The sequence below is a fragment of the Engraulis encrasicolus genome, chromosome 7 (genome assembly GCF_034702125.1).
Source record: "Engraulis encrasicolus isolate BLACKSEA-1 chromosome 7, IST_EnEncr_1.0, whole genome shotgun sequence".
In the NCBI taxonomy this organism is placed as follows: Eukaryota; Metazoa; Chordata; class Actinopteri; order Clupeiformes; family Engraulidae; genus Engraulis; species Engraulis encrasicolus.
Genome location: NC_085863.1, coordinates 39,758,144 through 39,773,881, shown reverse-complemented (window position 1 = coordinate 39,773,881; position 15,738 = coordinate 39,758,144). Strand labels below are relative to the sequence as shown.

Below are 15,738 nucleotides of genomic sequence, written 5' to 3'. Positions count from 1 at the left end.
TTCTGATTTGCCTGTATGTCTCCATACCTTAATATTCCTCCATGTTTCTTGTGCTGTTGTTCCCGACTGTCAAACCGGTCTTAAACAATGCGCAGTAGTAGCCTTCCAGACTGCACAAAAGCATATCCCATCGACCTTCGCAGGTGCCCGTCTCGCCTTGCGTCCGTTTGTATTTTACAATTGTATTTTACAACAACTCAATATTAAACGTAATGAAAGGAAGTCGTAGCCCCTTCTGTAGTTACCGCATCTCTGTGTGCTTTCTAGTGGATACTTTTATAAGAACATATTCCAGAAGAGGTGTTATTCCACATCCATGACCGAGGACAGCGAACTTGGCAATGACTTTGCGCTATCTACTTTGCGCAACAATTTGGACGGCGATCTCCACAGATAGGCCTATATGATATGAAGAAAGTGCCCTTCAGATCAAAGACGAAAATATTTTGCTCTCGTGTCGCTTCATTTGTGCCCTTCCACAACACTGTGCTTGGTGTTTCTGCATGGTCAATACCATTCCTCAGATCAGTGAATCTGTTCTTTCCATAGCATGCATGCATGAACCAGTTAATAGGCCTAACAATTCTAATTATTAGGCCCTATAGCATATTATGTTATGTTATGTTATGATATGTTATGTTATCCTACATTACATTATTACAGCCTATTATATAATTAATTAAAGCAGCTATGATGGTTAAGAAAATTATGGCTAGTGAAAAGGCCCAATGGCTAGTGAGTCAGGAAAACCACTAGCCAAAATGGCTGGTAAGCGAAAAAGTTAGTGTCAAGCATTGGCTACTACCCAAGCTACCACCTTATGTTCTTTATTCTGACACTTATGTACACAGATGTTGAGAAGTGAAGCGATAAATCAACATTGTAGTATCTAAATATGCCGTCGCTAGATCTATTTATAGTCTATTTTACGATTCCACCGCCTGGTGGTCATTCACCGTTCAAATAGCATGCGTAAGCTAAGCGCTAAAGTGATGAACGTAACTCCCGCCATGGAATCGCCGTAAGATCAAATGCGCAGGGCAGCGCACTAGTTAGTGCCGTTCGAAACGACCGCCTCATCAGCTAACTTCACCTGTCTGATCAGAGACCTGTTCATGTAGGAGGGGAGTCATCGAGTCACTGCCTTCCGATCCGAACACACCCATAGAGCGAGAGAGAGAGAGAGAGAGAGAGAGAGAGAGAGAGAGAGAGAGAGAGAGAGAGAGAGAGAGAGGTTGTACAGCTAGGGTTAGCCCAGCGAGAGAAGGAGAGACAGAAAAACAGAGACAGTGGGGAGAGAAAAGAAATAGAGGATAGTGGGAGACAGAGCAACAGGGAGAGCGAGAGTGAGAGAGATAGGAAAGACAGAGAAAGAGTGAGAGTTTGAGAGAGTGAAATAGACAGAGAGGAGGGAGGAAGATATCTACTTCTCCTCCTTCATCCAGACAGTTATTAGATGACATATAGGTAAGCGAGAGAGTGATGGAGAGAGGCTGACTCAGAGACAGAAAGAGAGAGGGGGGGGGGGACAGCAGAATTTAGCTCTCCTCCTCCACCAGGGTCCCTCGCGGATGATGTAAGAGAGAGTGTGAACGGCAGACAGACAGAGAAACAGAGAGAGAGAAAGAGAGAGAGAGAGAGAGACAGAAAGACAGAGAGACAAAGAGACAGAGAGAAGGAGGATTGGAGCGCTGCATCTACCTCTCCTCCTCCAGCAGGGCCCCTCCCTGATGATGGAGAGAGACAGAGAGAGAAAGAGAGAGAGAGAGAGAGAGAGAGAGAGAGAGAGAGAGAGAGAGAGAGAGAACGATAAGAACAGGAAGACTGCATGTACCTCTCCTTCTCCAGCAGGGCCCCTCCCTGATGATGTAGGAGACCTCGTTGAACTCCAGGTCGACGGCGGAGCGTCGGGGCAGGTGGGAGAAGCGCTGGGCCTCGGTGATGTGGTTTTCCACCTTCTTCAGGTGCGTGAGCAGCGTGGCGTCCGGAGGCGGCGTGCCCACCGGGGCCTTCTTGGTCTCCTCCATGGGGATGACCACCTGGCCCACCTCCCCGGGCGGCCTCTCAGCCATGATGATGGGGCTGCAGACCAGACACAATGACAGAAGAAACAAACACTTTAAAAGACTTGACTTGACTTGACTTATTAGTATTTCCTGTGCCTCTCAGCCATGCTGACGGAGGATGCTGTTGGGGGAACATGAGACACAGACAGACAGACAGACAGACAGACAGACAGACAGACAGACAGACAGACAGACAGACAGACAGACAGACGGACCGGTGGTGGAGTTTTGATGTTTACCATAACACTGTGTTATCAGTAAATAGGAAAATGAAACTTGTACACTTGAAATAAAAGATGTTCAAACCTAGCATCTTCATTGCTCTCAGTGCCAGTGTATCCATTATATTCTTCCTGTTGGTTTCTTAGCTGGCCCTTCCTATGTGGACATTGATTTGATTTACTGTAAGACAAATGGCCCTTCACATTCCCCTTAACAATTATGGTGGGAAAGCTTTTCAAAAACAAAAACAATTCCATTAAAAAAAAACAAGTCAGTATCTGATTTCAAAAAATGCTACGGGGGGAGGGAACCTTTCTTGGAAAATCTTACGCAGCAAATTTGTGCAATGATCAGAATACCTTGTTTATGATTTCTTCATATCGCCAAGGTATGGCTGAATGGCAACTATTCCTTCTGACCTAATAAATAAATAACCTCTGACTATCGCAGGTGATGTGCATACTGTTTTTGTTGTTGTTGTGCGTTTTAGCATGCAAAGCTTTCTGTACATCTCAGCAATGTCACACAGTGCCCCAGAACTGTCATGCGGTAATAGCTTGTGTGACATCCCAGGTTGAAAAGTTCGTCCACGCTTCCCTTTGGCATCTTGACTTCCCACTAACTGCCGTGTCCTTCTCCTTCCTACGTTGCTATCTAAACAGCCAATCTTGGTTGCTTTAAAAGGCACAGCATGGCTAATGAATAATTAAGCATTCAGCCGGCCCTTTATCTTTCTACGGAGCTACAGATAAACGTCAGGAGGATTCAAAATCCTAACAGAGAGCAAAAGAGTCTTACTCACTGTTGTTTCAGATGCTTTCCGGATATGCACAATAAAAAAATGCAGTGTTAATTCAGCACTTAGAGTCGATATAACATCTTCCAGAGAGCATTTGGTCCCAGAGTATTCACTTTAATACAGAGTGTTAAATTAACACTGCATGGTTTACTGTATTTCTGTAGAAACAAAGACTCACTTTGTTCTTCACAGATGTCCAGGGAGCTGGTTCTATCTCGTGAAACATTAAGCTACTGTAAGAAAGACATTTTATAAGGTATCTGGACATACTGAAAACAATCAGAAATAGCTGTGAGCCAATGTGTCAATCTGTTGTTAACTGACCTGAAATTGAATTGAAACTGTAAAAAAAAAACTGTGCACTCACTCCGTTCTACACATATGTACTTCGTAGGCCCTAGTAGCCCACTGGGACGTTGTAATAGTCACCAGAGGCGATTCTAGGGAAATGTGGGGGCCAAAGCGAAAATTCAAAGGAATGGACATTTGAAACAAAATTGCCACTACCGTAGTAAAGTGTGAGCTCTTATTCATTATATTGGGGCTTGCCAGTGCCAGTGCCAGTGCCAGTGCACAGGGCCTTTAGTAATACATTACAACTTGGTCATTGCCATTCGGGTAATATGATAGTGTCTTCAGGGGTTAAGAAAGAATACAGGGAGTGGGGTCCGTCTTATGAAAACTGTCAGCTACTGTAAGAATGCAATTATAAATGTAAACAGAAGCCAATGTTTCAATCTGTTGTTGACTGACCCAGGATTTGAACGAAAGTGTACAAAAAGTGCACAATTCAGGTAAACATTCCATTAAGGACGAGCGTTCCATAATCGGCATTGCAAAAGACTATACGTAGGTAGGCCGTCTCGAAAAAATAATGCCCATAACGAATTCCACTTTGACAGAGAGGAATCCTGCACTCGGTGCCAGTAGATTAGCAGAGTCCTCGAGCCTGAAGAGAGGTCTATTTCAGGAACGAGCACAATTTGGATGCGTATCACACAGACATCAAGGGGACTGTGCTCTATCTATCCATCCTACCCTGGCCTTCGTGCGCCAGCTCCACCGACACTGGGGTGAACTAGGGTAGACATTTTGGGAGCTTTATGGAGGCAGAGGCCATGGAGATACGTCAGTTCTCCGAGTGGAGGCTCTGTCATACTCCTAAACGCTGTTTCTCCAGAGGCCTCAGCCCATTTATGCCCCGGGCCCCGGCCTCCACGTCGCTTTGAGTTTGGCTGTGAAGGAAGAGGCAAGCTCAAACTTGCCCTCAATTCTGAGACACTGTCACACACGGCAATACAAACACACAATACACACACACACACACACACACACCACAGTGTACTCGGAGAACACGCACGTACACACACACACACACACACACACACACACACACACACACACACACACACACACACACACACACACACACACACACACACACACACGCACACATACAAACAGTCACGCGCGCACACACACACACACACACACACACACACACACACACACACACACACACACACACACACACACACACACTATCTCTCTCACACACACACACACACACACACACACACACACACACACAGACAAGCAAAGCTTCAATTGCCACAGAGCACAGACAGCACAGCGCAGTGGGTGATCTCATTGAGCACCCCAAGTTTCAGATCACGTCAGTAGGGAGAAGAAGAAGAAGAAGAAGAAGAAGAAGAAGAAGAAGAAGAAGAAGAAGAAGAAGAAGAAGAAGAAGAAGAAGAAGAAGAAGAAGAAGAAATGCTGGGTAGGAGCAGCAAAGGATGACTCACTGCCTTATATCACTGACATGTTGCTTCTACAACACAAAACAAACCTCCCTCTCACCTTCGCAGCCATCCTGACTGGAGGTAAAATATAGAGGCGTTTCCTCAACGGAGCCTATTATAAGCCTGCTGCTGTTACTAAAATGGCAATGAAGACCCAGTCTTACTCAGTTACCCTTGGTAACGTCATGGCAATGTTGTTGTGATGTAGCTGAGCTTTTTCAGCAATACAATGAATTGGATGAGCAATTCTGACTACACCAAAGACAACGATGGAAAATGGAGGCATCTTATCGTCTAAGTTTTGAGTCTTGAGTGCATTAACCACTTTGTGCAGAGAGCCCCTGTTATAACCCAAAATTGTTAAGTCCAAGTCTTGTTCTGCTACTTACTAACAGTATCTATAATGCCATAGCTGTTCTTGTGAACTAGCAGAGTTTTTTTCAGCAAACAGTGAATCAGATTGCAGCCGATTCCATCTGCACTGAAAGACTACAATGGCATACGGACCATCTCTGTGCCTAAGATTGGAGCTTTCTGTGCATTAACACCTTTCTGTCATTGGAATGGAAATGAACTGTTGATGGTCTGTTACTTACAATAACAATCTTGCTAATGTCATAGCATTGTTGTTATAATGTAGCGGAGGTTTGTTCGGATCGCTGGCCACCCCATTTTGCACTAAAAGGCTGGAATATGCACAGATCCTCTGGTTTAACCTTATTGTCACCAAATTGTAATTACCAAATCTTGCTTTATTATGCTACTTAGCATTCTGTATAATGCCATAGCAATGTGGTTATAATGTAGTGGACTCCACCAACCAACCCATCAGCACAAAGATGGGATGTGAGGGCATGCATTGCTACACCATCTCGGCATCTAAGTGTGGATTCCTGCGTGCCCCTTGGGACAGGTGTGCATTAAAAGGCATCCTGTTATAACCTTATTGTCACCAACACAGAGTAAACAGGCCTGCCCCACCTGCGCTGAGATGGAATATGGAGGCATGCTTTGCCAAACCATCTTGGTCGACGTCTCAGTAGTCCTGTGTGCCACTTGGGGCCGGTGTGCATTAAGCGGACGTGATCAGATTGTGAGGCCAGACATGCCTTCCAAATATCCCCTTACAACCCCAGAGGAGGGCAGGATTGCAGAGGAGCATACTGCTGAATCACAGGAACATCCCCGATAAGAGAAATACATAATGAGCTTGTTAACCCTGCACTCACGCACACACACCCCACACAGACCCACACAGATAGACACCGGCACACAGACACAGACTCACACACACTCACGAGCCCTATCTCGCGCCAGTCGTAAAGTCTTCACGAAAAAAATGGGGGAATTTCTGGGGGAAATTGTGTACAAGGACGTGGTGAATTCACGATATTGCCCGTGTTTCGTGGTTGATTTACGGTTTCAGTCTCGTGGTTGATTTACGATATGCATTGAAAACTACGTGGTTGATTTACGATATGCATGCGTTGGCATTTGCGCATCGCTTGAATTCCGGTGCATATAACAAAAGCTGCCACACCGGCCGCCTCCCGATTTAAAACACAGCTGATAGCCTGATTACACTCATGCCCGTAGCCCTACTCCACACCGCTGATAGCCTGATTACACTTCATTTTATTATTGCCCGTGTTTCGTGGTTGATTTAAGATTTAAGATTTGGCATTTGAAAACTACGTGGTTGATTTACGATATGCATGCATGTAGTCTACAACTTCTGTTTAAAATGACACGGGGAGACTCATGCCCGTAGCCCTACTCCACACCGCTGATAGCCACACCGGCCGCCTCCCGATTTAAAACACAGCTGATAGCCTGATTACACTCATGCCCGTAGCCCTACTCCACACCGCTGATAGCCTGATTGTTATATCCGTTCAGGCTAGTTCGACTGTGCTGTCAGCATTGTGTTATGCCTGTATTATGTTGTGTTCTATTGCTTGGGTCTTGCCCGGGGTTCGGGGAGTTTGAGCTAGATAAACACGATGAGTTAACGTCACAATCCGTGTGTCAGTGTGCTTCATTTACTACACGTTTACAAACGTAACATTGGCGACGAGGATGGCTGATATAAACCTCCCACCACCGGCACCGTTTCTCGCACTGCCGGGTGAGCCACCGATTCCGTGGACCCGTTGGATTAAGTCTTTCGAAACTTTCCTACTAGCAGTGGGACTCACCGATGTGCCTGCTGCACGCAAGAAAGCGCTGCTGCAGCATTGCCTAGGAGCCGAGGGTCAGCGTGTGCTCGGAGCACTGGAGTCAGGTACCGTCAGTGATTACAAAAAAGCACTTGAACTTCTTGATGCCCACTATGCAGCCCCGCAAAGCGCCCTTTTGCGTCGATTTCTGTTTCGTCAAAGACACCAGTTGTCTGGTGAGACTGTACATCAGTACGTAGCAAACCTGCGTGCATTAGCCAGCTCATGCAAGTTCGGTGCACTGCAGGATGAGATGATTCGCGACCAGCTCATAGAGCGTACGAACAATGCAAAAGTGCGCGAGACTCTCCTGTTGGAAGATGATAAGTTAACACTCGAAAAAGCGATGACTATTGCTTTCCAAATAGAGAGTGCAGCCACATACACATCTGCCTTGTCGAATCCACAAGCAACCGCTGCATATCCCACACCGTCACCTACGCTAGCATTACCTGAGCCTAGCCAGAGCGAGATGGAAGCAGCCGACTCCCCAGCGATCCTAATGCTACGACGTCAAACTCGCTCGCGGCCACGCCCACAGCCTCCCTCTCCACAGCCTCCTCCACCACCACCTCCTCCACGATCGTGTAATAATTGTGGGTCGTCCTCCCACCAGTCCAGGGCTCAACACTGTCCTGCTCGAGGACAAATATGCCGAAACTGTGGCAAACGCAATCACTTTGCCGCTGTATGCCGCTCTGCCCCAGCTGAATCACACCATGCCACTGTCATTCACAATGTCAATTCACAAGTAACCTCATTTAAAACATGCTCAGTGCAGCTGAATGATGTGTGCATTCCACTCCTCGTGGACACTGGCGCAAGTGTATCTCTCATGAATATGCACACATACAATTCCTTCTTCAGTGCACTGCCCCTGTCTTCCCCAACTACCTCACTGTCGGCTTATGGGGATGCAAAAATAGACCTGGTGGGGTCCATTAAACTGACCGTGGGGTATGGCAATAAGGTTGTGCCCAGTTTTCCCTTTCAAGTTTCCCGTCGGGGAGCCAACCTGATGGGTTTGGACCTCTTCTCAGCTCTGGGATTCTCCCTGGTGGACACAAAGGGAGCTGCAATTCTGGCTGTCACCACGCCATGGCAACAGAAGTGGCCGTCACTGTTCGAGGGCCTGGGCTGCCTTACAGCGTTCGCGCACCAGCCTCTGCTGAACCCTGCCGTCAAACCAGTCATCCAAGCCCTGCGCCGCGTCCCGCTGGCTCTCCGTGATGAGCTCTCCACTGAGCTCAAACAGCTGCTGGACGCCAATATCATTGAAGCTGTGGATGCATCGCCCTGGGTCTCAAATCTGGCGATAGCAAGGAAGAAGTCTGGGGGTCTGCGCGTTTGCGTCGACATGCGCACAGTGAACAAGGCCATTATCCCGAATAGGTTTCCCCTTCCTACAGCAGAGGAGCTCACCGCTCAATTCCATGGCTCAACTGTGTTCTCCAAACTCGACCTCAACCAAAGCTACCTGCAGGTGCCCCTCCACCCCAGCAGCAGGAACCTGACAACCTTTGTGACTCACGTTGGGGTGTTCCGTTACACCCGCATGCCTTTTGGGATGAGCTCCGCCCCCAGCTGTTTCCAAAAAGTCATGGCATCGATCTTAGCTGGCATACCTGGCGTGGCCATTTACCTTGATGATGTTGTGGTTCATGGGGCCACCCCTGAGTGCCATGACAACCGCCTCCACAGAGTCTTTGCTGCCCTTAGCAAACACACACTTACACTCAACACTGACAAGTGCGTCTTCTCTGCACCAGCCATTGAGTATGTGGGTTATCGCGTGTCAGGGAACGGCATCCACCCACTGCAGTCAAACGTGGAGGCTATTCTGGCCGTCCCAGAGCCCACCTCAGCCATTCAGCTTGCCTCCTTTTTGGGGATGACAGGCTACTAATTGAAGTTACTCCCATGATACTCTACTACCACTGCTCCACTTTGACAGCTGTTTGTGTAAGGAGGAGCCATGGGTGTGGTCACCAGAGTGTTCTGATGCCATACACACACTCAAAACTCAGCTCACAACAGCCCCGGTGCTAGCCCACTTCAACATTGACAGCCCTACCTTGGTCACCTGCGATGCGTCGGCCACAGCCATCGGTGCAGTGCTGTCACAGATGCAGGGAGGTGTGGAGAAACCAATCGCCTTCGCCTCACGGGCACTGAGTCCTACTGAGCAGCGGTACTCCGTGGGTGAGCGTGAGGCATTAGCCTGCATCTGGGCCTGCGAGAGGTGGCACCTGTATCTCTACGGCCGCGCTTTCACCCTTAGAACAGACCACCAGGCTCTAACCGCTTTACTCTCAACATCTGGGACAGGCCACAGACCACTACGGCTACACCGCTGGGCCGACCGCCTCCACCAGTATAACTTTGACCTCAAGTTCACACCTGGCCGAGATAATGTTGTGGCTGACCTGCTGTCGCGCTCTGTCACGCCGCACCCTATCACATACACACACACTGACGCCGACCGTGCTGAACAGGACATTGTCCAGATGCTACACACTCCACTACAGACCACGGTATCACTACAGGAGCTAAAAGAGGCATCCGAGAGCGATCCTGTCCTCTCCCAGCTCCGTGACTACATTCAGAATGGCTGGCCTCACAGGGTGCCGGAGGAGCTGTCGGTCTTCTCCAGAGTGAAGCAGGAGCTGTCCTGCTGGAATGGGACTTGTGTAGCACGCGGCCTCAGCACAGTCATCCCTAGTGCCCTGCAGGCACGTGTTCTAGCCATGGCTCATGAGGGCCACCTGGGCATTGTGAAGTTGAAGCAGCGCTGCAGAGGCCTGGTCTGGTGGCCTGGGATAAACGAGGAAATTGAGGCCCTATGTAAAGACTGCACAGCCTGCTTCCTGAGTGGCAAGACAGGTCACCAGCCACCCCCACCCCTGCAACCACTGGTCTGGCCAACTCAGCCCTGGGACCACCTACAGCTGGACATTTGCGGGGAAATACAGGGTGTCCCTCACCACCAACGGTTCCTGGTCGTTGCGTATGACCTTCACTCAAAATGGCCCGAGCTCATGACCACTGGCTCAGTGACCTCTAAAGTCATAATTGACTTCCTCGACTCTCTCTTTGCTCGCTGGGGCCTCCCAAACACCATCACAACCGACAATGGCCCACAGCTGACCTCGGCTGAGTTCACCACATACCTCAAGGCCAAAGGAATCCGCCACATCCGTACAGCCTACTACCACCCTCAAGCTAATGGGGTGGTTGAACGTTTCTCTACCAGTCACTGAAAAACAGCCTTAGGGCACACCTGGTCCAGGGCTGGGCCTTTCCAGAGGCTCTACGTCACACACTACTCCACTACCGGGCCACCCAACACTCTACAACAGGGGTCTCCCCAGCATTCCTCATGCTTGGCCGTGAGCTTCGGCTTCCCCTGAACAGACTGAGCCCCGAAATGCCCCAGAGGCCACCACCCACGGTCAGGGCCTCGGTTGCCCGTCAGCAGAGGCGCATGAAGCAGGCGTTCGACCACTCAGCACGCGCCAGGGCCCCTGACATCAAACCCACGGAGTGGGTCAGGGTCTGCAGGCCCCACAGAGGCAACAAACTCGCCTCATACTGGTCAGCCCCTCTCCAAGTCACTCGCCAGCTAGGCTCAGCCACCTTCCTGCTCAGCGACGGCAGCCGGTGGCATGCAAGCCGCCTCCGCAAAGTGGCACCTCCAATTCTCACACCGCCTGTGACACCACATACTACTTCTCTGGGTGGGCTGGATACTTCAGCACCGGAACTGGCCCCTCAGATAGTCCCTGAGCGAACCACAGGTACACCTGCCTACCTGCCACCACAAATGAGTACTGGCCCATCTACCAACCTGCCACCGATAACTGGTACCGCCAGCTCATCTACCAACCTGCCCCTGACAAGGGGTGCCAGTGCATCTGAGACCACCCAGTCACAGCTTTATGCCTCCCCTAGGCCCGTTCGCACTAGATCCCGTCCTGCATATTTGGAGGACTTTGACTCTACATTTCATGCCTGAAATTCAGTAGGAGGGGGGGAAAATGTTATATCCGTTCAGGCTAGTTCGACTGTGCTGTCAGCATTGTGTTATGCCTGTATTATGTTGTGTTCTATTGCTTGGGTCTTGCCCGGGGTTCGGGGAGTTTGAGCTAGATAAACACGATGAGTTAACGTCACAAGCCGTGTGTCAGTGTGCTTCATTTACTACACGTTTACAAACGTAACACTGATTACACTTCATTTTATTATTGCCCGTGTTTCGTGGTTGATTTAAGATTTAAGATTTGGCATTTGAAAACTACGTGGTTGATTTACGATATGCATGCATGTAGTCTACAACTTCTGTTTAAAATGACACGGGGAGACTCATGCCCGTAGCCCTACTCCACACCGCTGATAGCCACACCGGCCGCCTCCCGATTTAAAACACAGCTGATAGCCTGATTACACTCATGCCCGTAGCCCTACTCCACACCGCTGATAGCCTGATTACACTTCATTTTATTATTGCCCGTGTTTCGTGGTTGATTTAAGATTTAAGATTTGGCATTTGAAAACTACGTGGTTGATTTACGATATGCATGCATGTAGTCTACAACTTCTGTTTAAAATGACACGGGGAGACTCATGCCCGTAGCCCTACTCCACACCGCTGATAGCCTGATTACACTTCATTTTATTATTGCCCGTGTTTCGTGGTTGATTTAAGATTTAAGATTTGGCATTTGAAAACTACGTGGTTGATTTACGATATGCATGCATGTAGTCTACAACTTCTGTTTAAAATGACACGGGGAGGGAGTGACATAAGCCGCCTCCGGATTTAAAACACCGCTGGTAATTACACTCCTGCCCGTAGGCTATCTTTGAATTTACATGAAGCCGCCCACCGGCGATTTGAAGCCACGGGTAGGACTACTGCGACAGAAGATTTGAGTCTCGTGGTTGATTTACGATAGGCCTATGCATGCGTTGGCATTTGAAAACTACGTGGTTGATTTACGATATGCATGTAGTCTACAACTTCTGTTTAAAATTACACGGGGAGGGAGTGACATAAGCCGCCTCCGGATTTAAAACACCGCTGGTAATTACACTCCTGCCCGTAGGCTATCTTTGAATTTACATGAAGCCGCCCACCGGCGATTTGAAGCCACGGGTAGGACTACTGCGACAGGGCGGTGGGTTAGGGTGCGGGGTTTGTCCACCCGAAGTCCGGACAGATGGTCACCCTATGATCATGCCCAGACGTTGATGCTCCACTGATGGTGATGCACGCACCACTCCTATTCACCTTTTCTCTGAAAGATGCTGATGCTGATGTAGGCCTAGTCACCACATTGACCAGTGGTTTTCAAAGTGTGTGTGTGTGTGTGTGTGTGTGTGTGGGGGGGGGGGGGGGGGGGGGGGGGGGGGGGGGGTCACAAAGTGTTGATTACTGTATTATTTTATGTGTTCTTTCTATCTATGGGGTTGTAGGTTTTAATCCCACCCTAACCTCTCCCTACACCTCCATCCATGGCTGAAGTGCCGTTGAGCAGGACACCTAACCCCAAGCATTGCTAGAGGGACTTTAACCTTGAAAAGTAATACCGGCAATTCATAATGTAATGTTTAAGCCTTTAAATGGGATAGAAGAATTGACTATGAATATTAGGCTATTAAAGACACACTATACATTTCATATGCAAGAACCTACCAAGTAAAGAAACTCACACGAGAGGCATGTTCAAACATTCAAGTATTTATTTACAACACAAACATACACATGCAGCAGTGGAACAAAACAAAAAAAAGTCCCCCCCCCCACACACACACACACACACATACACACACACAGCACATTCCACTGGCTGAATAACTCACAGCAATCACTTAGTTCTTGGTGGAATGGCAATAGCTTAACAGAGTTTTTTAACAGTTTAATTTAAATGTTGTGTTTTCTGTCCTGGGTGCTACTGAGGGCATGAATGCCAGTGCTGCTGCTGGGGGTGACATGGATGGCACTGCTGCTGCACTGGAGATCAGGATGGAGGAGACAGAGGAGAGCAGGACAGAGAGAGGCTGTTGGTGTGTTGGAGAAAGCAGGAGAAAGGAGACAGCTGCGGGTGTCTTGGAGGAGATGATGGAGGGAATAGGGATAATAAGTAAATATACAGCAGTTATAACTTCATGCTGTCTAATGTTCCTTGTGTCAATATCATTTTAAGAAATGTCCCATTTAAAGAAACACTTACAAAAATGCAGACAAGTGAGAAATGTACTCACTTCTTTTATATACATACTACAGTAATTACAGAAGATATCAAACATTGGTATTCAAAGTATTCTTTCAAAACACTTACCAAGGAATGATGAAACTGGCGTGTACATTTTGAAACTGACATCAAAGTGCAAGACAGGACAATAACAGTGATGAACTAATAACAGTTAAGTGATTAAATAGAAGAACTTACCTCATATTCTGCCAAATATTCCTGTGCTTGTATTTCCAGCCAACGCAGGTCGGCCCACTCCCGATCAGGGTCTCTTTGCTGAGGCATGACCACTGACTGACACCAACAACAACAGTGAAATGTACCTGAGAGAGCGGAGGAATGGCTCTTTAAACTTGTTGCTGGGCGTATGCCATGCCCCCTTTTCAAGAATGACTGAGCTACCCTCCCCCCACTCACACATTACACCCTGCCGATTAGGCCTACCTGAGGACTGTTATGAACCTGCCCATCCCCCCTCATCCCACATGAACAATAGGGGAGACTGGGGTAAAGTGAGCCATGGGGTAAGGTGAGCCACCCCCTTTTTCTCGAAAAAGGTGAATACATTTTAACATGTCACCACATTTTCTAACAACTGTGAAAAAGTGAAGCCTAGTACCCTGATTTCGAGAAAACAAAAATAGAACAATTTCTGGTCTCATCATGTCTGAAATGTTACATAATAAGCTACTATATGAGTGATATTTTAAGTATTTTTTGTACTTTTATGATAATTTTATGAGCATTTACTATTTATTATTATTTATTAACTCTGCATTGTTCGTCATTGTACGGAGACTCCCACCTCCAGCCTACAGAATGGGAAATATTTCATCCTTTGTCACAAACTGATTTTCCAGTCATTTATGACAAGCAACAGCTATTAGCCAAAGCTGTAGGCTACAAAAGGAAAAATAAACAACTATAGCGAGGCCAGGCCACGCCAGGCCACAGCAACTAAGTTTAAACGGGAGCCATCCATTACCAGCTTAGCATCTTATTACTTGCTTCATTCCCATTTCCCAGACCGCCCGCGAGAATCAAGTGTCATTTTCATTTCTGAAATTGCTTTCATTTCAATTACCGCAAACACATTAGCCTACAGAACATTACTTAGCCTACTTTTCTAATGCATTACCTCCCAACACTGGTCATGAAAAAAGGAGAACCTGGCTCACTTCTGTTTACAGCTATCAGCTGAAGACACGCCGTGTCCCGGGGCATGTGACATTCAAGTGTAGAAAAAAGTAGATGCGCCCTAGTACACTCACCAACATTAGTTTCTGCTGCAGTGTTATGCTGTTTCTTATTCCAAACTTCCATTTTCACAACTAATTTGATGACAGCAAACCTCATTATCCTTGTTTTCGATAAGCTAGCAAAATCCTGGCAGGAGGACGTGTATGTTTTGATGACTCAGGCAACTGATGTGACGTGAATAGGAAGTGTGCCTGATTTAATTCTCTGTAATAACCATAGGTAGGTAATAATACTCAAAAATGCTGCATAGTGATAAATTGCGCAGATGAGATATCCAAAACATGACTTTATGGGAGTTTTTACTGTAGGTGTTTTTTATGATCCATGTCAGTTCGGTTCATTAGATGTTCACTAATTAGATTAAATCAGATGTTATCAATCCACTACAAAAAGCTAAAAAAAAAACGTGTGTGTGTGTGTGTAAGGCACATTTTAGTTGTTTTTGTGTTGATTTCTTTTGTTTTTATTACTATCATTATAGTGTTATTATTATTATTATTCAAAGCTTATTTGTTTTTTTGTGTGTGATTTTTTTAAACAATGCACCTGCCCCCCAAAATCTGTGCACGCGCATGTGTGTGTGTGTGTGTGTGTGTGTGTGTGTGTGTGTGTGTGTGTGTGTGTGTGTAAGGCACATTTTAGTTGTTTTTGTGTTGATTTCTTTTGTTTTTATTACTATCATTATAGTGTTATTATTATTATTATTCAAAGCTTATTTGTTTTTTTGAGTGTGTTTTTTTAAACAATGCACCTGCCCCCCAAAATCTGTGCACGCGCATGTGTGTGTGTGTGTGTGTGTGTGTGTGTGTGTGTGTGTGTGTGTGTGTAAGGCACATTTTAGTTGTTTTTGTGTTGATTTCTTTTGTTTTTATTACTATCATTATAGTGTTATTATTATTATTATTCAAAGCTTATTTGTTTTTTTGTGTGTGTTTTTTTTAAACAATGCACCTGCCCCCCAAAATCTGTGCACGCGCATGTGTGTGTGTGTGTGTGTGTGTGTGTGTGTGTAAATAAATACTGTAAATAAATACTTGAAATCGTGTGAGTTTCTTCTATAATATCAGTGGTAAATGCACATTAAATGTTAGTGTATACCGTGTCTGTAATAAT

The 15,738-nt window shown here is 46.9% G+C and overlaps 1 protein-coding gene across 1 annotated transcript in view; it reads right to left on the bottom strand.

Moving 5' to 3' along the window:
- Positions 1–15,738, bottom strand: part of abcg4a (ATP-binding cassette, sub-family G (WHITE), member 4a) — a 59,061-nt gene that overhangs the window by 33,533 nt on the left and 9,790 nt on the right. The window contains exon 2 of the mRNA XM_063202538.1: positions 1,835–2,082. Coding sequence (XP_063058608.1) covers positions 1,835–2,072 — 238 coding nt within the window. The 5' untranslated portion in view covers positions 2,073–2,082. The remainder of the gene's footprint in view (positions 1–1,834; positions 2,083–15,738) is intronic.